The following is a 23933-nucleotide window of genomic DNA, read 5'->3' on the forward strand; positions in this document are numbered from 1 at the left end:
AAAAAAAAAAAAAAAAAACTCTTCATCGCCAGTTAATTTTGTCTTTTTGGGCCAAAATGCAGGGAGAAGTGAATTTCCAAGCAATTTTACATACGTAAAACAGAAAAACCTCGGCTCTAAACCCGTGTTTCGTCCTCTTCCTTTATTCATCCTTAAAGTTTTAAAGAAGAACGAACAGTAGCGACAGGAAGGGAGGGGCTGTTATTGATTACATCAACCTTTTCTTCCAGTTTTTTTTATTATTACTTTTTCTTCTTTTTTTTACGTGAAAAGAGTGGTGCGTCGAACTGTAAAAAAAATAACAAATAAATAAAACAAGGAAGAAAAAAATTAAATAAATATAATCAAATTTATTTAGCATCCCCTGTAGCAGATTGCGCCCTAGGCGGCCGTCTAGGTTGTCTATGCTCGAGTTACTAGAGAAAACAAATTTCATTATTCATTATGTCGTGATAATAAAGAATATACTTTAGCATCCCTGTCCTGCACTGAGACGCTGAGATGTAATCTCTTTATTTCGTTGTTACCTCTTCAACACCGTACAGCTTACACCAACAACTCTAAACAACAGTAAAAGAAACGCTCCCCAAAAGTTTTTTTTTTTTGGCAATTTTTTATTTCAAACGCCTTAATTCCATCTCATGCACCGGTCCCCCTCCCTTTATTTCCCTAAAACCACCAACACCAGGTTGAACACCAGAACCAACAACCGTCTCTGGCGTGATGCGTTCACTGAGCTCTGGACATTAGACAAACCCAAACAGCCACCAATTCAGTCCTCTACAATACTTTCTTTTTTTCTACAATCTGCAGCTAAATAAAGCAGTTTGTCAGAAAAAACTGATCAATTTCTAAATAATTAATTTAATGGTGGTCTAACTCAGGCGGTGATTGTGCTGATGTTGTCGGTCATAAACAACGTTCAAATCAGTCTTCGTCATTCGAGGAGATAATTGGCGCAGCTGGAAGGACTGTATGTCACTTCGGACTTGGTCTTATATCATAAGAAAAAAAAAAAAAATTTTGTGATAATAAGATAGAAAACGGGCAAAAAAAGTAGAATAAGTCATTTTCGGTTTCAGTATAAATTTTTAAGATAAATAAGTTTATTTGGTTACTTTATTTTACTCACAGTTTGCTTAAAATCCTTTAAGCATTTTCATTTTTTCCTCAAGACTAAAAAGCTCATAAAATGATACCTAGTCTTATCTTTTACAATTTAACCAACAAAAAATGTCTAAAATGTTACATTTGAACAGCAGTTTTCTGCCAGAAATAAATATTTTACTCATTTTTATAGCTAAACTACAGACCAGTAGAGCACAAACATTAAAGCTTAGATATTTTTTAATCCTTTAGCATATTGACTTGTTATTTCATAAACTATAAACATGTTTTTGCTTCTGTTGGGATTAATTAACGTCATAATCTACAGTGTTTGAGGATATTAAATCCCTAAATGCTTTTGTCATCGACTAATCATTTAGAAGTCACCGTCACAAGTGAAAAATTCCATATATTCCCAAACTAAAAGATTAAAAATGTTTGCAGATAAAACTAATATTTAAAACTTTATACAAACTGGGACTGAAATGTTAGATTTGTCACAATCAGGCTCACCGTTAACTGTTTGGTGATCACTCCCGACTCGATCGCTGATCGATTCATCGCTTTGAGGACTTCGAAGTCCGGAGCTTCTATGAAAACCACGTAGGGCAGGAACTCCGACGTCCGCAGGATCTTCAGAGCCTCCGAGGGAAGAAAACAAAGAGGAACTCAAACAACAACAGCATGAATAACTATTTAGAAAACGTATCTTCAGTGAAGATGAAGCTTCTTCTACCTGTGGGTTGACATCCAGGATGCAGATCTTTCCCGTCTCGATGACCTCGTGGATGGAGTTGATCTTGGTGCCGTACAGGTTTCCGTCGTACTCGCCGTGCTCCAGGAAACGCCCGTTTCTGATGTCGCACTCCATCTCGCTGCGGGTCATGAAGGAGTACATCTGACCGTCCCTCTCGTCCACCTTCGGCTTCCTGGAGGTGACTGTTGGACCGAGGAAACCGGAAGAGATCAGCTTTGAGCTTAAAGATCCAATAAAAATCGTGTTTTTTTTGTATTTTTAATACCGTAAAAGCAAATGGAATTCTCCAGAAAGTCAAAACTTCACTGCAAAGTTCTGTATTTACTATACAATTATTCCACAAATAAATTACTGCACTGACATAAGGGGAAACGTGTAAATCATTTACAAATCTAATTATCATTCTACAAAAAAAGTAGTAAGAATTACTGTATAACTATAGAGATCCATCTATTCCATCATTCAGTAAACTGAAAATGATCAAATTGAAGGATTTAAGTTAACTTAAGTACTTTAAAATCAATGTACAAAGCTCATCAAAACTGTTTGACATATAAAATATAAAATAAACGAGTACCGTATTTTTCGGACTATAAGTCGCACCGGAGTATAAGTCGCATTTTTTTCAAGTAATTTATTTTACAAACTGGTTGAAAAAAACGATATTACATCATCCTGGAAGGTAAGTTATAACATTCATAAGTGAATAGAAAACAGGCTGAATATGTGTCAACACATATTCACATATTAGCATCATGAAAAAAACGAAAAGGTGTATCATTTATATAACATAACAGTTTTATTTAACTATAGCCTCAAGAACTCATCAACTTTGTATCTTTACTGTAATTAATTGCACGCAATCTCACTCCATATCACTAAACCCGTTAAATTCTTCGTCCTCTGTGTCACGTCTGAATAACTAAAGTAAATAAAGTAATTGCATAGATTACCATAAAAGGGCACTCTAGACTTACGGTCCATATCTCATCATTAAAAATTCGTATATAAGTCGCACTGGAGTATAAGTCGCAGGGACATTCAATCTATGAAAAAAAACGCGACTTATAGTCCGGAAAATACGGTAATTACAACCTAAAGAGGTCATGAGTTTTTCTCATTACCAAAATTCAGAACAGAAATTAAAGAAAAATTTATTTCAATTCAAGCGATTTACATGTGGAATCGTCTAAAACAATCAGTTAAAGAAAATAAATCATCAATTACATTAAAAAAAAGAAAAAAGAAAAAGAAAAACTATAAAAATACAACAAAAAACTTTATTTCATTACTGTATCGGTGCAAACAAAGTAGATAATTTAAAGTTTTATGGTATTTTCAACTGTTTTTGATGTTTATACTGCAAGTAATTTCGAGTAACAATGTGTACATAGTTGTAGAAGTACTTTTTCCAGAAAATATGCATGTACCAGTAGCAGAAAAATACGTTTTTCTTTATGCTTCTCCCTTACAGTGTCGTATTGTTTTAGTTTGTGGAAATTAACTAAAATATATGAAAAAAAAAACATGTTTTTGGGGCATTTTTCTGATAATGGAGGACATAAAAAATATTAAGATTAAAGTTGCATTTCAGATCAATGTGAATTAGGAGCTAATTCTAATGCAGTTCTGTCACAAAATGGTCTAAAAATAAATAAAAGTCATAAATGTCACAATCTGGTGTTGTTTGATTGTGTTGTGATAACACAAAATGAGTAGAATTAACTCAACTTGAAAGATTTAAGAGTTTTTTCCTATTTTAGAGCTAAAATTTTGATCTAAATTAGTATAAAATACATCACAAATCTGATTTCTTAAGCAAAAAAAATTATTCTTTATGAATGTTCATGTATTTGTTTAGAAAAGATGTTCCACAATAATTCTTTATTTTGTGTTTTTAACAAAAAATCTAGAATTTTAAATCATGTTTTAATCATTAAATCATCATAAAATCCTAAAATACTCCACATAGATTGCATAAAGTGCTTCTTTCTACATTTTTTGGTATTTTTTCTCACATATATTCATATCTTCACCTTTGATTATACTTTGGCTAAATTAAGTTCTTCCAATATGGATGTGATCATTTTTCGTGATTGTTTAAAAAAACTCCTTATAAGGAATCAAAATCGTTTTTTATGGAATAAAATCTCTCAGATTTGATCGAAACTTGCCATATAAGCGTAAAAGTTTCTGAACCTCTGGACTCACAGGGAACGGTGGTCCCATAACGCAGCGGATCCGACACCAGCAGCTTGTTCTTCAGACTCCGGCGGCCCACGCCCTGCGCTCCGATCAGAACCAGCGTCTTCCTCCTGAAGGGCGGAACTTTGGCCACTTCCTCATAGATCCGCAACTCGTGCCGATCGAACTCTGCATGATTTATATCCACCAGCGGAGGAAAAGAAAAGCTCAAAGTTAAAAGGTTTAAAGCTGAAATGTTTGATGGGAATCCTGAGGTTTTTACCGGCATTCTTAGTGGTCAAATACATCATCTTCTTCTTCTTCTTTCCACCCATTCCTGCACACAGAGGACCTGAGACAAAAAGTCTCCATCAATTTCTATTTTTTCACTTTCTTTCCATCACATTTGCACGAATTAATCTTTGCCGAAAATATGGATACATTTAGTTTTGGTTAAAATATGATTTCTTTGCTTCAAATATAAAATGTCGCTCTACATTATTGTCAAAAATACATCACATGATCACAGAAGATCAACTCAGCTACACACAGTCATTTATTGAACTAAAATGGAATAGAATTCAACTTTAATTAAATTTGTTTATCTTAACATTGTTGAAATAATGAATGAATTAAACTTTATTGATATAGCTCTTTATTTGATCCCAAATGTTTCACACTAAAAGCTTAAAATTAGGCAAGTTAAGAACAAAATTAAAAATATAAAATTACAAAAAGGAGTAAATAGCAATAAAATACATGAACGACAAATAAGAACGCAATAAAACAAATAAAATACAATCAAATGCCACCAACCAGCATTAAAAGCCATTCAAATACGGTAAGTTTTTTTTATTAACATTGTCCAGCAATGGAGAAAATACGGATCTGTGGTGACCGCATCAAGCAGATACTGATTATATAACGGAACCTAAAAACTGACATTTTTCGTCACTTTTTGTGCATTTTGTTGTTGCCAGGCGACAACGATCATATAAACAATGCAGCCGTTTCAGTTTCAGACCCAAAAGTGGCGGAAAAGAGTCCAAAAAAGGAGCAGCAGACGGCTAAAAAAGAGGTGATAATGGGGGTGTGTATTGGTGATACGATACATACCGATGTGTGTATCGCGATATGATATGTATCGTGAGACACACATCAATATGTATCGCGATATGATATGTATCGCTATGATATGTATCGCGAGACACACATCAATATGTATCGCGATATATGTATCGCTATGATATGTATCGCGAGACACACATCGATATGTATCGCGATATGATATGTATCGATATATGTATCGTGAGACACACATCGATATGTATCGCGATATGATATGTATCGTGATATGATATGTATCGTGATATGATATGTATCGCTATGATATGTATCGCGATATGATATGTATCGTGATACATATCATATTGCGATACATATCGTGATACGATATGTATTGTGATACATCCCAAGATTGTACCAGAAAAATTATTTTTGTCTTAAAAAAAAAAAATAATGACTTATTTATGTCTTTCAATATTAATATGTATGTAAATGAGCAAAAAAAATCAAACATTTTAAACATTTTTTAAACATCGAACATTTTTCTTGTTATTTGGACCTGGAGCCCCTTAATAAAATGATTCTTTTCTATGGTATTCTATTCTAATATTGAGTTCGATTTTTAAAAATAAGATTGGACATTGATGTTTGAACTTTTTTAATGGCAGAGCTGAATTATTTTTTTTTTACATAACTGTACATCTCATTTTGACAGTAATCTTACCTCATAAAATAAAAGCTTAAAGGTAAATTAACCACTAGGTGACGCTGTGCACCTGCTCCTTAGAACACCTGTGACTCTGAGATCTGTTAGAATATTTGTTCCTAAAACTATTAAACGGATAAGCTCAAAAGTTCTAATTTTTCTAATAAACCTTTTGATCTCCTTCAGACCCGTGGTTTGATTCTGACCACGCTCTCAGGTATGCACACAGCGTTCCGCTGCCAGATGTGTCCTTGCTGTGCTCCAAGGGCAGGACAGTTGTCATCCTCCACACCTGAAGGTCATGGCGCCGGCGGTGACTCACCACCTGTTCAGCAGCTCAGGATGCATTTAAAGCTGCTTTCTCTCCATGTCGCATCAGCTGGGACCTCATGATCGATCAGGTTTTTGTTTATGAGCGTTAGGCCGCCGCCCCCTGAATCGATGATCCCCCTGAGGGAGGCTGATTGGTGAATGTCACGCCCTACGGCGTTGGAGCCGTCACATTGATCTGAAGCGAGCAGGTACGGTCCTAAATCTGCCGAGTACCTGAGGTGGCGAGCTCCAGGTCTCTCTTCACAAAAGCTTTCCTCTTCTCCTCCAGGAGCTGGCTGGGAATGAGGCCGGCGCTGCCTCCTTCCAAATGACACGCCTGTTAAAGGAACGCACGCGTCAGGGGGACACGTGTGACGCCAAGAACAACAACTCGGCTGCGTCAATCGCTGACCTGCCACCAGTTTGGGTCCTCCTGGTTGAAGATCTGCAGGATATCTCCGCTGCTGAAGCTAAGCCCCGCCTCCTTGCAGGGAATCAGGTTGTCGTGAGTCGGGTCGTAATCAAAGTGACACTTCACATAGGCCTGAAACAAAAACACAACATGTGTGCTGAGGTGATGGAATTAAGCAAACAATCTTCTAAAAAAAAGTAAACTTCCTGTTTCATCTCGACATCCTAAAAACTGAAGATTTAGGGGACAGAACCGAGAAGAAGAAGAGGAGGGAAATCTGAGACACAAAAATCCGTAGTCATGGCAACCACCCCCTTCTGGATGCACAGAATGAATGTAAAAATAAAAAGCCCAGCAGCTGTCCCTGTGCTGCATCTCTCACTCCTAATGAAGAAAAGACCAAACGCGATGAAAGAGAAGGAAAGAGCCGATAACTGAGCTGGAGGCTCAGTGAACACAAAAGTCAGACGACAGCAGATCTTCAAGGAAGGCTTTTATGCATAAAGCAGAAAAAGTGACATTTCTAAATACCAAAAGAGGAAATAAGCCCCCATCCATCCATTTTCAGAACCTGCTCATTCCCTTTAGGGTTGCTGGAGCCTATCCCAGCTACGTTTGGGCCATACGTTCATGCACTCGCATTGACATTTGGAATCAACCATAAACCTCCAAAGGATGGGAGGAGAAGTCCACACGTGCATGAGGAGAACGTGCAAACCAGTTGGGATTCGAACCAGGACTGGGGTGCTGACCACTACACCACAGTGCAGCCCTCACAAGAAGCTACAGGATGTTTTTTTATTTTTATTTTATTTAAATGTCTTTTTAGTCGCATAAGAACCCATTAGCAAAGCTTTTGACAGTTTAGGATTGTTTGTGGAAGAGAAAACGCCTTACGTTGCTGCAGATTTGAAATTATTATGAAAGAATAAAAGATTCTGCTTCAGTCTGGAGAGTCTCGACTTCATTTTAGAAATTGAGCTGCAGCGTCCGAGGAGGCAGAAGCTCTTTGATCGAAGAATAGAGCTGAAGCCCGGAAACCTTCGGAATAACCGGAGCACATGAATCCACTCCTTACATGTTTCTTTAAATCTTGTTCAGTAAAATTAGATTCTGCTGTGAAAAGATTCTTTTTCTTTTTAGCTTCATGCGTATGTTTTATCAATGAAGTCTTTTGTTTCCTTTTTGATGTTTTCAGAAATGTTTCTTTTCCATTTTTTAAGACCCACTTTAACTTGTTCTTGTTGCATTTTTCAGATGGTGGAGGACATTTATGAAGAAAATTAAACTTTCTTAATTCAGATTGTTGTGAATCTGAAGCGGATGAATGAACATTCAGTTAAAAAAGAGCTTATTTGTGACGTAGAAAATACATCCAAAGGGGAAGGGGGCGGGGTTGCCAACATTCAACAAGTCAGAGACAAATTTCTGATGAACTTCTGCCGCTCTGCATGAACTATATGCTAGAAAACGACACAGGTTTTTGAATTTTGGCTTAAAATGTCATAATCATAGTTAAAAAAAACGCTTTTAAAATGATCAAAAAATGATCAGAGTGGATCAAAGATGTTTTACTTAAATTTATTAAAGAAAAATAATAATTGCTAAAGTTGTCCAAACATCACATGCGTTTGTAGTAAGTTCTCCTCTGTTATATCTTAAAAACGTTAATATATATAAAAAAAAGACTTGTAAAATATTTGAAAAGTACAACAGAGTATTAGAGCCATTTTACAAGCAAAAAAATAAAATATGACTTTAAAGAGTTAAATTTAACAGAAAAAAGTAGTATATTTATCATTACTTGAAAAGTTATATGATAAATTTATGACTTTTTACTCATAAATTTACGTGTTTTAAAGTTGTAAACTTATGTATTAAAAAGTAGTTAATCTACAACTAAAAACTTATAAAACAAATTAAAACGTCAAAGAGAAAAAAATTCATAAATTAAGGATAAAAAATCTAATTGGCAAGAAAAAGGTCATAAATAAGCAAAAAAAGTCAAATTAAAGAGAAAAAATATAATAAATAAACGTAAGAAAAATCATGAATTAGTAAAAAATAAATAAATAAATAAGTGGAGAAAAAAGTAATAAATTAACAAAAGAAAAACCTGGTTTCAAAAACAAATAAATTCTGAACCTTTTGTGAATAAAAATCTAACTTTCTCTAAAATAAAAAAAAAATGTAGATGTTAAAAAAAATATCTATAAATATCTATAAATATATGATAAATTTATGACTTTTTACTCATAAATTTACGTGTTTTAAAGTTGTAAAATTACGTATTAAAAAGTAGTAAATCTACGACTTTAAAACACATAAACTTATGAAACAAATTAATACGTCTAAGAAAAAAAGTCATAAAGGATTAAAGAAATCAAAATAGCAAGAAAAAAGTCATAAGAAAAAAAAGTCTTAAATAAAAGAGACAAAAAGTCCTATATTAACGAGAAAAAATATAATAAATTAACGTGAGAAAAATCATAAATGAATAAAAAATAAATAAATAAATAAGCAAGGAAAAAAGTAATAAATTAACAAAAGAAAAACCACCTGGTTTCAAAAACAGATTCTGAACCTTTTGTGAATAAAAATCTAACTTTCTCTAAAATAAAAAAAAATTTTTTAGATGTTAAAAAAAATATCTTCAATCTAATTATCATCAGTGCGGTCGGCTCTCTGGGGTTCTGTGTAAACTTACTTTAAATCTCATAAAATTACTTTTTTCTTTTTGGTGGCCCTAATGCTCCATCGTAGAAAAGGAAATATATGAAAAAATATTTAGAAAGGATTTTATTACATAAACCAACTTTTTCTGCAGAATAACTTTCAGTGTTTGGTATTTCCCAAACAAACAGACTTGAATCTACAGCTCAAATTCACAGTTTTTGCTGTAACTTCTATTCTCCTGACAGAGAAAAGTCGATTTTTTAAAAATCCACCAAAAACTACAACTCCCAAAGCCCCGCCCCCTTTACATTTAGCATCACTGAAAAGCTCTAAATGTCCCCTGTAGATCCCAAACTCAGTGTTATGCAGTAGTTGGGAGATATTCAGGTTTAGAATCGTTCCATCTCAGAGCAAAACCTCATATTTGTGTTTCTGAAAGCTGAGAAATCACAGGAACGTGTGTGAAGACCAGAATGTGGATCTGACCAATTAAACCTTCGCTGCAGTCAAAACGTTCTCTGTGCATTAAGGCCAAAAAGACAAAGTCATCTAAAACGTCTGGCAGCAGGAGGAGATAAATAACGACTCCTGGCTGAGCGAACGGGCTGTCCGGTGGGGGCCAGACAGTAAGTGGTACTCATTGATGGAAACGCCAATATCCTTTTAGGCGTATTAAAGCGTGAAGCGGCTCCGGATCCTCACCTGTCGTGGCGTGTGAGGCTCCTGGTAACTGGGGAGGATCTTCAGCACCACGCTGCCGCTGGCCTCCTTCAGCATCTCCTGCAGCACCTTGGGGTCGTTCCCCACCTCCTTCCCGTTCACCTCCTTGATGATGTCGCCCACGTGGAGCAGGCCTTGCTGGTCGATCATGCCGCCGTGGAGGATCCTGGCGATCACCAGCTCGCCGTTCTCGACGCGAAAAGTCACTCCCTGTGGATGTAGAACAAAATATATTTATTTGTAGAAATAAATGCAAAAAGGGAACAGAAAACATTAATTTTTTTATCAGTTGTCGGTTTTTGAGACGGTTAGATGCATTCTGAAGCTTCACCACTAGACGTCACTCTAACAAACTATTTTTTATTTTATGTTGATGAAAGCTGACAAAAAAGAAAAAAAAAACATGTTTAGTAGAAGTAAGCGATCTTTCAGGCTATGAACAATTGGAAGAGTGGAAGAAAAAAAATATTCTTATGTGATCTATTCTTACAACACAACCAACCTCTGGGTCGGCAACCTTTGGCAGTAAAAGAGCCATTTGGGTCGGTTTGGTTCTGATCCAAAATCTAATAAGAGCCTCTGAACCTTTTTCTAACCCTTTGATACTACTTTGAATCATTGTTTTTTATGATAAACATGAATAATATTTATTTTCTCCTCTGTCATATCTTACTAAAGTTGATACATAAAAAAAAGACTTGTAAAATATTTGAAAAATACAAGAGTATTAGAGCCTTTTTACAAGCAAAAAAAATAAAAAAATTAAATATGATTTCAAATTTACAAGAAAAATGTAATATATTAATTTTTACTAGAAAAGTTATATGATAAATTTATGACTTTTTACTCATAAATTTACATGTTTTAAAGTTGTAAACTTATGTATTAAAACGTAGTAAATCTATGACTTTAAAACACAAACTTATGAAACAAATTAATACGTCTAAGAGAAAAAAGTCTTAAATTAAGGATAAAAAAAATCTAATTAGCAACAAAAAAGTCATACATTAAAGAGAAAAAATGCAATAAATAAACATGAAAAAAGCCATGAATTAGTAAAAAATAAATAAATATATTAGCGAGGAAAAAAGTAATAAATTAAAAAAAAACACCTAGTTTCAAAAACAAACAAATTCTGAACCTTTGTGAATAAAAATCTAACTTTCTCTAAAATAAAAAAAAAAAAATTAGATGTAAAAAAATAATAATAAAAAAAAAATATATCTTCAATCTAATTATTACTACTGCGGTCGGCTCTCTGGGGTTCTGTGTAAACTTACTTTAAATCTCACAATATTACTTTTGTTTTGGTGGCCCAAATGCTCCATCGTAAAATAGGAAATATATGAAAAAAAAACAATAATATTTCTTTTTGGGCACAAATAAACACAAACAAATATTAAAGTTTAAAATCGTATTTTACATTTGAGAGAAGCTCCAATGACTTTATTTGAAAATAAAAGACTTCCTGAAAAAAAAAAAACAACTTTGGAATTTACAAGAAAAAAAAAACACCAAACCAAAAAAATTAAAAGGAAAAAAGTGAATCCACTCGAGGCTGAAAAACAATTTCGGTCTAACTTAGTGGAAAAAAAAAAGACAGAAGAAAAAATACTGAAAAGGGTTTAAAGCATATATCGTCAAAGGAGACCAGTTTGTACCATAGAACTGTACTGATCAATAATCTGGTTTATGAAACGTCACATGATGTAAAAGGTTGATTTCATGGCACGACTTGGTTTGTACAACCTTTTTCAATTGGCTGACACCAATATAGTGATTTGGCATGAATTTGGAGGACTTTGGGGTTTATTCCAATGGTGAACTCACCAAATGCTCGCCAGACACTTTACGGATTCCCACCATCCTGACGGCATCAGGAGGAACGGGCTGGTTGTTCAGAGCTGGATCCATGAAGGAGCAGGGGCTGGGAGGAGGAGTCTCGTAGTTTTTTGATGCCACAGAATCGTGGGTCTCCAGGAGAGACTGTCAGAGGAAAAAAATGATTCAACTATGTTGAAAGTTCTGTAATACACAGAAAAAACAGGTTTGGCCAAAAAAAGACGGTGATCTTCACACCTGGAAGTGAGGCTCCTTCAGGATGCGAACCAGCTCCTCTGCCACCTGGTTTCTCTGTGTGAGCGGGCTGAGCTCCTTGAGGATATCCTGGACCAACTCCACGTTGTTCTCGCTCACAGCCTCCAGCTTGGGCTCCTCAAACCTCTCGTGTGCCTTGTTTTTAACAAACACAAAAAACAGAAGTTACCTTCTGCCTCTCTCTTTATGTGATGCAAAGCTTGACTTAGATTTACACCGACTGAGACAAAAAGTTCTAACTTTCAGTTCTCAGTGCTCCCTGTGGAGATCAAATGAACGACTTCTGCAGGCAAATGAAATCCCTGAAGTAACACAGAAAACAACAAATAAAAGCACAAACCTGAAATAAAAACAGTTGGGGCAAAATTCTATATATATATTTAAAAAATATCGAATTGAGTTAACATTTGTTGGACCTGTTGGTCTCAGAGATTCCTACTTTTTCAGTTTTCTTCTCCAAAAAAAGAAAAAAAAAGTGGTGGAGCAATTACACATTTAGACATTTACACATTTCAGGATTACACATTTCTAATTGAGCTGCAGAGGGTTCAAATTTGACAAATTTAGATACTTGGTTTATATTGTGATATATATTGTTATCAACCGATATGGAAAAAAAAACTATATTGTGATATAAAAAAATTGCACACTGTTTTTCTTATTCCGAAACTCTTCAAATTCCAATAAAATTGTATCTTGCTTAGTGTTACAGAAATACATTGTGAGCAAAAGAGTTGCACCAATATTTCACTGGTCTCTGTTAAGTCTCTAAATGACCTTGGTTGTGAACTTGGGCTTTATAATCAACAAAACTTAAAAGGAATGAAACTAATCAGCATCTAATTATTAAATGAAAAATGACACCCCGCTGTATATAAAAAGCTGATTATAAAGTGTGCCTCCAAATGACCTTTATCCAACTTTAATATCCATTAGGGGCCCTTCAGGTCTCCCCTTCTAAATCTGATTTGAGTTTGTTTAAGTAGGAGGAGAAGGAGAAATAAAGGTTTTAGCCTATTGGGACCAGATGAGCACAGACGGAATCTAACCGAAGACGAGACGCTCTCACAATCAAGTTACTGTTCAGTGATTTACAGCACATCCATCTGCAAATGCAAATCCAGCAAAATGTGTGAAGATTCTTGTTTTTATGCGGTGCTGCATGGGATTTGTCTGTTGGGAGTGAATGTTCTGGAAAAAAAATGTTTGTTTGTTGTGGATGAGAAGGAAGAATCCCTGCTGAGATGAGATTTGCAGTGCATGTGAAAACGCACACAAGCTGACTTAAAATCAGTCAGATATGTTAGATGTGGAGTTTTAAAGACATCAAGTTAACAGTAAACTGCAGATACTCAAGTATAATTAGTACTCTGCTCAAAAAATTAAAGGGAGAACCAAAGCAACTACACGTTACTCCAAGTCAATCACACTTCTGAGTAATCAAACTGTCCGATTAGAAAGCAACACAAACTGACAAGAGATTCCACATGTTTTTGTGCAAGTGGAACAGACAAGAGGAAATAACAGGCGATCAGCAAGAAACCGCCAATAAAGAAATGGTTCTGCAAGTGGTAACCACTGACAACTTCTCCGTCCTTATGTTTTCTGGCGGAGGTTTTGGTGACTTGAATGTTGTCCCTCCATGAGACTGCGTCTAAGACCCACACAAGTGGCTCAGGTAGTGCAACTCATCCAGGACAGCACATCAATGTGAGCTATGGCAAGAAGGAGTGCAGTCTGTCAGCGTAGTGTCCAGAGCTACCAGGAGACAGGCCAGTACTTCAGAAGATGTGGGCAACAACCACCCATCAGGACCACTACCTCCTACTTTGCGCAAGGAGAAACAGGAGGAGTCATGCAAGATTCCAGCAAAATGACCTCCAAAAGGACACATCAATGTGAGCTATGGCAAGAAGGATTGCCGTCTGTCAGCATAGTGCCCAGAGTTACCAGGAGACAGGCCAGTACATCAGAAGATGTGGGCAACAATCCTTCACCAAAACCACTATTTCTATTTTTGTGCAAGGAGAACAAGGAGGAGTTGTGCAAGATTCCTTCAAAGTGACCTCCAAAAGGCCACATCAATGTGAGCTAAGGCAAGAAGATTTTCTGTCTGTCAACGTAGTGTCCAGAGCTACCAGGAGACCAGCCAGTACATCAAGAGATGTGGGCACCAACCACCCATCAGGACCACTACCTCCTGCTTTGCGCAAGGAGAACAAGGAGGGGTTGCGCAAGATTCCTTCAAAGTGACCTCCAAAAGGGCACATCAATGTGAGCTATGCCAAGAACGATTGCCGTCTGTCAGCGTAGTGTCCAGAGCTACCAGGAGATCGGCCAGTACATCAGGAGATGTGGGCACCAACCACCCATCAGGACCACTACCTCCTGCTTTGCGCAAGGAGAACAAGGAGGAGTCGTGCAAGTGACCTCCAACAGGCCACAAATGTGCATGTGTCTGCTCACACTATTAGTAACAGACCCCGTGAGGGTCCGACGTCCACAAGTGGGAGTTGTGCTTACCGCCCAACATGATTTAAGACATTTGGCATTTGCTAGAGAACACCAAGATTGGCAAATTCACCACTGATGCCCCACAGATGAAAACAGGTTCACACTAAGCACATGTGACAGTCTGGAGATGCCATGAAGAACTGCTGCTGCAACATCGTCCAACATGACTGGTTTGGCATTGGGTCAGTAATGGTTTGGGGTGAAGTTTCTTTGGACAGCTCTCCATGTGCTCACCAGAGATAGCCTCACTGACATTAGGTACCGAGACGAGATTCTCAGACCTCTTGTGAGACCATATGCTGGGTTACTTCTAATGCAAGAATGTTAGACCTCATGTGGTTGGAGTGTGTCAGCAGTTTCTGGTAGACAAAGATATTGATGTGATGGTCTGGCCAGCCCATTCCCCAGAACTGAATCCAATAGAGCATTTCTGAGACATCATGTCTCGGTCCAACCACCAATGCCAGGTTGCACCACAGACTGTCCAGAAGTTGGCGGATGCTTTGGTCCAGATGTGGGAAGAAGTTCCAGGTGTTGCATGGAAGTAAAATAAGCACGGGGAGGCCACGCCCACTACTGAGCCTCAATTTGACTAGTTTCAAAGACATTACATTTAATTTTGAGATTTAATTTTACATCGAGACTTCCATAGGGTAATACATTTGATTTCCACTAATAATTTTTGTGTGATTGTGTTGTCAGCACATGCAACTATGTAAAGAATAAAGCTTACAGGAAGAATATTGTAATTGTTGAGGTATAGGATGTGTTTTTGTAGTTTTCCTCTTATTCTTTTGGGGACTGTGTTAACACGTTCTCACTCATATTGTTTAGGCATCCCTCCGTGTCACTTTTTGACATTTTGGGTGTCCCCAACTTGTTGTTTTTTGATTTGCTGGCTCAGTAAATCAGGAGTCTCCAACCCTCGGGATACGGTCCGGTACCCTTATCTTAACCCGGTACCGGTTCAGCACCTGTTATCTTGTCTGGTATGGCTTTCCCAGGGTTGGGGACTTGTGACTTTATGGGAACAGCTAGCAAAAAAATTGACGAGTTGGGGACAATCAAAACATCAAAAAGTGACGCGGAGGGGTCCATAACCATATGTCCATATATGGTGAGCTGGGAGTGAGAATGTGTAGGCAGTGTATATCAAGGGATTTTCTTAAATGCATTGTTGTTTAACAAACCCGCAGGACTGATGGAGATTGGTGGAATATCATCACACAAATCCTTGTTTCATCTCCACACCAGATGAAATCTTGTTCGGCGTTTATAGATTCATCCAGGGGTCAAGGGGAAACGAGCATCTTGGAAAGCCTTTTCATGCCCTTCAGCCAAGCTGCATCAGCAGATTAATCTTTTATGAGAGAGCGCTCATCAATGCAACACTAACGCCAGGCACTCTCCCTGACATACAAAAGCGAGGGCCATCCTCTGCTGTTCATATGAAGAGGAATTACAATCCAAAAAGTAGAGATAAAAGCGTGAAATTAAAATTTAAGAAAAGTAATAATAAAGATTTTTTAAGACTTTTATGAAACTTTGAAGCATCGTCAAGTAACAAACTTCCACGGGAGAGGAAGTCAGCTGAGCAGAACAGGTGCATGTTAGGAAGTAGCCCTTATTCTCTGCTGTACTTGAGCACAACCGTGTAGAGTTTCCCTCCCATTTTTTTTCAATCCCTGAGACTGTGCCGCACTTTGAAGAGCCAAGAAAAAAAAATAGGACATACAGGGGAGAAACTCTGACAGGGCTGTCTCGCTCTGCTTGCTTCTTTTCTCTCTTCAAAAAGCTACAGCACAGCCCTGAACAGCACACTACCCTTCAGGTAAACACCTAAACTAGTTCAGACTGCTTTCCCATAGACTCTTTTTATTTAAGAAATAGAAAACCCCCTAAAGAGTCTGAGTTTGTATAAAAATTCTGTTTTGAACAAACTTTTTTCAGGTCAAAATTCTATCAAGAGGAGAACTGAGTCACAGAGAAATCTTTAAGTCTGGGGTTTCAAGTTCTGCATGTACATCGTAGCCTTTTAACTAGTTTTCTCACTGTAAAGCGACACCATAAAGCAGGTCTGCTGAAATTGAAATGAATCAGACATGAACATTTTTACTCTATAGACAGCCAGTACAGGTCCCCGTTTCATCAAAGTGTCTTAAATCTCAGCGAATAGACGGGAATTTGTTCTGGATTATGTCTCAGCGGGAATGAAGCTCAGGCTCACAGCAATATCAATGCCAAGTTTTAGTATCTAAAACCGCCTGTGCAAAAATATTCACACTGGTGACATCTTCCAATGCTGTGACAGACACAGAAAGGAGAATTCAAACACTAGATCAGCCACAGTATTGGACCGCAGTGTCAGGGGAATCCTTCAATGTAGTAAAATAAGGAGTAGGAACACATTCTCATTCCCAAGTCGCCACATCTTTAATCATGGTGAAGGACCCATCCGCGTCAATGTTTTGGGTGTCCTCAACTCAACATTTTTTGGACATGATGGCTAGAACCTGTACTGCATGCGGAGCGGTACAAATTCGCGTCTGGTACCAGTACCCCAGCCTGTTCCACGTCGGGTACCGTGTCCAGAACTGGCACCGCACCCATAACTGCATCTGGAATCGGCACTGATCCGCGTCCGGTACCCTAGCCCTAGCCTGATCTGTTACTGGCACCACATCCAGAATCGGCACCGAATCTGGAACCGGTCCTGATCTGCGTTTGGTACTGGTACCCTAACCCTAGGCTGATCCGCGTTGAATATCGCCTACGGAACCTGTCCCGCGTCTGTTATCCTGTATCAGCACTGATCAGCGTCCGGTGCCCCTAGCCCTAGCTTGATCTGCGTCTGCTAGTTAGTTCATCTTGAACTCGTACCATTTCTGGAACCGGTTCTGGTATCCTGGTATTACGTCTGGTACTGTGTCCGGAACCAGTACCGCATCCAGAATGGGTACCCTAGGCCTAGCCTGATCCGCGTCTGGTACCAGTACTGATCTGCGTCCGGTACCCTAACCTTAGCTTGAACCACGTCTGGTAGTACGTCCAGAACCGAAACCGTATCCAGAACCAGTACTGATCCACATCCAGTACTGGTTCGTGTTCGGTGACAATCTGCCTTCAGTACCGGGTTAAGGTTGTGGTTAGGATGTCGGTGCGGTCTGCATCCAGGTACCAGTTTGCGGTCAGGAGTTTGGGGAACCTCGATTTAATTGGAACGGCCAGAAATACCCAAAAATGCCATTTTGAGATTAATTTTCTTGTGTCATCCATCAGAAAGTACCAAAAAAAAACAACAAAATCTACATCTCGAAGGGAAATTATAGTAGTACTGTAGTGTTGTCTTGCACTGAAACAATAATAATCCACAGATAACAGCTTAAAGTTGCATCCACTGAAGCGTTTTCATTGACCAATAAATCGATTCCTGTCCCACACTTGAACACCATGACGGAGGACAGAAACCAAACAGATTTGACATCTTCTAATTACAGCTCAGCTAAATTGAGCATGGAGCTGATTGTTAGGGGACAAGCCGGCTCCACAGCCTCCACACGGCAACAGCAGCCTCCTCAGACAGGAGACAAAAATCAGTCACAACGGGCCCGGTGGCTGCCAGCAAAAATCCATGTATCTAATTAAAAACCCTGCAAGAACAGAATGGTCTGTGCTTTGAGTCAGGTCTGAGGCAAAAAAATGTCATTCATGAGTTTGTGCAGATAGAACTTTTTGTGCAAAAGCCATTATGTGATAGAATGAGTGGGCGTGGCAAATGTGAAATGTGTGGCTTTTATTAACTGTATTTTTAAGGCTGTGTCACACTGCCTATTCATAAGTGTTTATCACTTTTAATAGACGACAAATCCCTGATAATTTTTTCAGATTAGTTGACTAATCGGGTCATGCGCAAACTGGATGTAAAGCACACATCTTAACCATCATTAGCTTTAAACTGACTAAAAACTACAGTAAATATATAGCATTACCTGTGATAATGCTAGTGTCAACGGTGTAAGCTTAATTTGGCCGCTGAAGATGCTAATGCTGATAGCTAAAAACGCTGAAATTGATAAATGAAATCGCTGAAGCTGATAGCTGAAAATGCTGAAGCAGAAAGAAAGCTAAATTATTAGTTTAAGGCCAAATTAGTCTAAAAAACGGAAAAAAGCCTAAATTAGCCATAACAGCTAGCATGTAGCTGAAATATCAGCTAAACTCCAAAATAGCATAAAAACTAAAAAAAAACATTAAAATTACCCAAAACAGCTAGCCTACACCTTTAATAGCAGCCAAACTCCAAAATAGACTAAAAAAATCAGAAAAACCCAAAATGAGCCAAAATAGCTAGCATGTAGCTGAAATATTAGCTAAACTCTAAAATAGCCTTAAAGACCGAAAAATTCCAAATTAGCCAAATAGCTAGCATTCAGCTGAAATATTAGCCAAACTCCAAAATAGTCTAAAAACTGAAAAAAAACATTTCAAAATTAGCCAAAACAGTTGGCATACAGCTTAAATAATAACCAAATTTCAAAATAGACAAAGAAAAAACAAAAAAAAATCAGAAAAACCCTAAATTAGCCAAAATAGCTAGCATGTAGCTGAAATATTAGCCAAGCTCCAAAATAGCCTCAAAAACCTTTATAAAAATGGTAAAATAGTCAAAAAAAGCTAGCATAATGACATTTAACCTTCAACTTTACTACACTCTGACTCCATATAATGTCAAAGTAATGACTAATCAACAATTAAATCAGTCGTCGACCATTTTAAGAACGTTTAAAAACAAAACAAAAAAAGGCGCAAAGGAGAATTTGTTATTCTGACGAATATAGTGACTGATTAATATCCCCTCCCCCGTCGCTTTCCAAACAGGACAGAGAGGGGGGAGGGGTCACTCAGTCCAGTACTTTATAGTTAATGGATCCAAAAAAGTACAACTGAACAAACCAAATCAACAAATACTTTTTTTCTCAAATGCAGTGGAATGCAAACAACATATTTCACACTTTAATTCTTCACCAAAGCAAATCTGAATCATTAAATTCAAACTCAAATACATTTAAAGCTGCATTTATTTGCTCTTTCAAACAGTATTTCAGTAAAAGTGAATATAACTGCAGGGCTTTTCTGCTCCGTTTTAACAGAACGTTGTTAATAAAAGTGAAGTGTTTACATATCTGCCTCTATAATTGACTTAAATTTGTTTTCCCATCACTCACTGAACTGTGCAGACTTGGGTATGTGGCGGCTCTCACCACTGGGCTCTCCATGATTCCTTTCAGGAAGATCAGGTCCAGGTCGTTGGCAGTTGTTGAGCTTGTGCTGTCACTCAGCGTGTCCAGGGCCTGATGCATGGCTAAAACAGACAAACAAACAGACAAAAATGCTGTTTTATCTATTTGGATTCTCCTGTCTAACCTGCATTTTGCTGCAGGGAACAACTTAAGCTCACCTCAAAAGAAAAAAAAAAGGAGGGAATCATGAGGGACATTTTCAGAGAATGACAGAAGGTTGAAGGAAGAGTGAGAACGAGGGAGAGGAAGGCGACATGGGAGCTGCCTCACATCCTTTCCCAAACAATTTCACCTCTGTCAGTCACCCCGCTCGTAAGTCTGCCAGACGGGACGGTATCTCTGCCACGACTCCTTTCAGTGCTGCTCACACACGTACTGAGACAACAGCTGCTGAAGTCGCTTACAGAACATTTTGATGTTTTTTTCAGCACAAGTGTCGCAGACAACGGTTTTTTTTTGGCTGATTATATTAGTAAATTTGCTTTAGTGGCAAATTTATAACATGCAAGCTTTTTTACTTGGAAAACATCCAAACTAAATTAAGAATTTTGCACGCACAAATCCAAAGTTCCGAAAAAAATTAAAAATTGCACACGCAAAATCCAAAGTTACACATAAATTAAGAATTTCGCATGCACAAATCTAAAGTTACGCAAAAATTAAGAATTGCACACGTACAAATCCAAAGCTACGTACTAATCAAGAATTATGCACACATAAATCAAAATTTACGTGCAAATTAAGAATTGCACAAATCCAAAGTTGCGTACAAATTAGGAATTGCACACGCACAAATCCGAAGCTACGTACTAATCAAGAATTATGCGCACATAAATCAAAATTTACGCACAAATTAAGAATTGTGTACGCACAAAGCCAAAGTTACGCAAAAATTAAGAATTGCACATGCACAAATCTAAAGTTACGGAAAAATTGAGAATTTTGCGTGCACAAATTTAAAGTTAGGTACAAATTAAGAATTGCACACGCATAAAATCAAAGCTAGGGCACAAATTAAGAATTGCACAAATCCAAAGTTGCGTACAAATTAGGAATTGCACACGCACAAATCCGAAGCTACGTACTAATCAAGAATTATGCACACATAAATCAAAATTTACGCGCAAATTAAGAATTGCACAAATCCAAAGTTGCGTACAAATTAGGAATTGCACACGCACAAATCTGAAGCTACGTACTAATCAAGAATTATGCGCACAAAAATCAAGATTTACGCACAAATTAAGAATTGTGCACGCACAAAGCCAAAGTTACGCAAAAATTAAGAATTGCACATGCACAAATCTGAAGTTACGGAAAAATTGAGAATTTTGCGTGCACAAATTTAAAGTTACGTACAAATTAAGAATTGCACACGCATAAATCCAAAACTAAGAATTTTGCATGCACAAATCTAAAGTTAGGCACAAATTAAGAATTGCACAAATACAAAGTTGCGTACAAATTAAGAATTGCACATGCATAAATCCAAAGTGACGTACTAATCAAAAATTTTGCACGCACAAATCCAAATTATACACAAATTAAGAATTATGCACACACAAATACAAAGTTATGCACAAATCAAGAATTACGCAAACAAAAATTCGGGTGATAGTATTTTCTCTCTAAATGCTCGCATTTCAGGCTTCCGTGTTCAAAACAATCTTATTCACATTTAGCTACACAAGTTTTTGAGTCCATTTTCAGGCTCTAATACAAAGTTCAACTGGTTTAACTTTTGCCTTTTAAACTTTATTATTTTACAGCGATTCAGATTTGATCGTGACTTATGGGCAGCAACCTTTTAAATTCACAAAACTGCCAACTTTTTGAAAAGTGAACACAAAGGAGAAATAAATAATTGCGTTTCGTGCCCAGACGGAAGTATACGACACCAAAACGCTCATATAACGGAACAGAGGTGTGAAAGAAAAGATTGGCACCACTTTGATATTTCGCTCCAAGGCTCCTTCTACTGTAGGTACTTAAGCTATTATGGAATAGCGACAGTCCAATGTGAACCGCTTTCTTGAATTTGCATCACATGTCCGGTGTCTACGTGGCTGAAGGATTTTCATTTTCATTCACAAGAAACAACCCCAGGGAATAATTTTCTTCTCAGAAGCTTTAGGATGTTTGTTTGAGCTAAAAATATAACACTCTTACTGTCTGAGACTGAAGAGGTCTTCGGGTCCACTGCAGGCTAACTTCACAGAACTCATATCCTTAAAAGGCTCACAGAGCCGCAAACAGTGACAGGTTCACCTCAAGGGTTCCTAATTAATCCTGCAGTAAAGCACTGATTGTGAAGGAATTCCAGTCATATCTAAGAAAAAAAAAAGTGCATTAAGAACAATGAAATGCTATCTTTATAGATTCTTCATTGAATCATTTCATCATGTGGGTGGTGCCATGTCAGCATAAGGTCGATTATAATACAGGTTGAGGAGTTAAACTCGGACAGGGGTGTTTCTGCTGGAAGGAAAAAGATGTGACAGCTACTGCAGTAAGAATGGATGATAGTACATCCAGTTTCTATAATGTAAGACAGGGGTGTCCAAAGTCGGTCCTCGAGGGCCGCTCTGATGAAGACGGAACGTCTCCGTCGAAACATGTCATTTAAATCAGTTATAAATACTACAGACACTATGAACTTTATCGCGTTATCAAGTAACGGAACCAAAACACACATGTTAGGGATATCCAAAGGAGGTTTTAAAAGTAGTATGGGATGGCAACAGGATCTACACTGGTTGTTTTGTGGTAAAGAGAAAAATTGGGCGATTTCACATTTACAAACGACATAAGAAAGTGTCAACTTGTTTGAGCAATTTTCACAATCTTTCACACACACTTTACCAGCTTATGTCTACAACCACAACTGACGTTTGTTGACTCGACGAGTCCGCCATCTTAAAAAAAAAAAAAAAAAAAAAAAAGCTTGAGTACCTTCTACAAATTTAAAAAGCTTCTCCATTTGACCCATTGCCTCTGAACTCTTGAAGCATAGAGGAGCTAAGGAAAAAATGTTGGAATTGGTAGTTGTTGATTCTAAATAACATCAGTGTGGTGAGCTTGCAAAAGTTGTGTTTCCATGTTGCTTTCATGCTTTTTTTAGCTGAAATACTATGAAGATCGGCTCAAGCGGAATGAAACAAAATGTTATATGATACGAACATATATGAAATGTGGGCGTGGTTAGCAAAAAACTCTTGTTGCCAAGGTAATCCAAAAATTTACTTTTGTCGATTCTTCAAAAAATTACATAGACTTGTTCTTTACCCCCATGCGATCAAAACATGAAATGGTTGCTATGGAGATAAACCCAACAGAAAAGCCATCAGTTTGAAAAACAAAATGTTTTTTCATGAATTTGACATGTGCTGCTCTGACCAGGGTGGCAATGGGGGAGGGGCGTACAGAAGCCACTCAGCCAGTGATGGGGGATGGTGGGAGTAAGAGTGGCTAACGCCGCTCGGGGATTTGATTATTTCTTGATATTTCAGTGGAAGTTCTGATCTTTCAAAACTAATGCAAAAAAAATATGCTTCATGAAAAGAGCTTTAACCCAAATACTTTTGACTGATCCCCTATACCAGAGGTCTGCAACCTGCGGCTCCAGAGCCACATGTGGCTCTTTTATCTTTCTATGGTGGCTCTCTGGCTGAAGAAAAATAAAATAATTGTAATTTTTCAAAAAATGTAGAGTTTAGCTTCTATTTTAGAAACATGCTAATGTCTTTTTGCTAGTTTGTTGTCTACTGGGGGTTTGGAGCTAATTTAGAGTTTAGGTTCTATTTTAGCAACATGCTAATGTTTTTTTGCTAGTTTGTCGTCTATTGGGGGTTTTAGGCTAATTCAAGTTTTTGACTAATTAGTTTACAAAAAAAAATATGATAATTTGCAGTTTAGCTAATATTTTAGCAAAATGCTGATGTTCTCAGCTAATTTGTTATCTACTGAAGTTTTTTGGGGATAGTTTAGAATTTAGCTTTTATTTTAGCAACATGCTAACATTTTTTACCAATGTGGTTTACTAAGGAACTTTAGACTATTTTGGAGTTCAGCAAGTATTTAAGC

At 37.3% G+C, this 23933-nt stretch overlaps 1 protein-coding gene across 6 annotated transcripts in view; it reads right to left on the minus strand.

Annotated features, from left to right (window-relative positions):
• mpp2b (membrane protein, palmitoylated 2b (MAGUK p55 subfamily member 2)) overlaps positions 1–23933 on the minus strand; it is a 68826-nt gene that overhangs the window by 1742 nt on the left and 43151 nt on the right. For 4 of the 6 annotated variants that reach the window (XM_024285776.2, XM_024285775.2, XM_024285773.2 and 1 more), the window contains 10 exons: positions 19776–19912; positions 12019–12171; positions 11770–11925; positions 9922–10149; positions 6544–6675; positions 6366–6468; positions 4332–4400; positions 4076–4237; positions 1844–2046; positions 1621–1749 (listed from right to left, as the gene is read on the minus strand). In XM_024285776.2, the coding sequence (XP_024141544.1) occupies positions 1621–1749; positions 1844–2046; positions 4076–4237; positions 4332–4400; positions 6366–6468; positions 6544–6675; positions 9922–10149; positions 11770–11925; positions 12019–12171; positions 19776–19912 (1472 nt within the window). The remainder of the gene's footprint in view (positions 1–1620; positions 1750–1843; positions 2047–4075; positions 4238–4331; positions 4401–6365; positions 6469–6543; positions 6676–9921; positions 10150–11769; positions 11926–12018; positions 12172–19775; positions 19913–23933) is intronic. The other 2 variants (XM_024285778.2, XM_024285774.2) reach the window with 1 other exon arrangement.

The sequence above is a fragment of the Oryzias melastigma genome, linkage group LG19, assembly GCF_002922805.2.
Source record: "Oryzias melastigma strain HK-1 linkage group LG19, ASM292280v2, whole genome shotgun sequence".
Taxonomy (NCBI): Eukaryota; Metazoa; Chordata; class Actinopteri; order Beloniformes; family Adrianichthyidae; genus Oryzias; species Oryzias melastigma.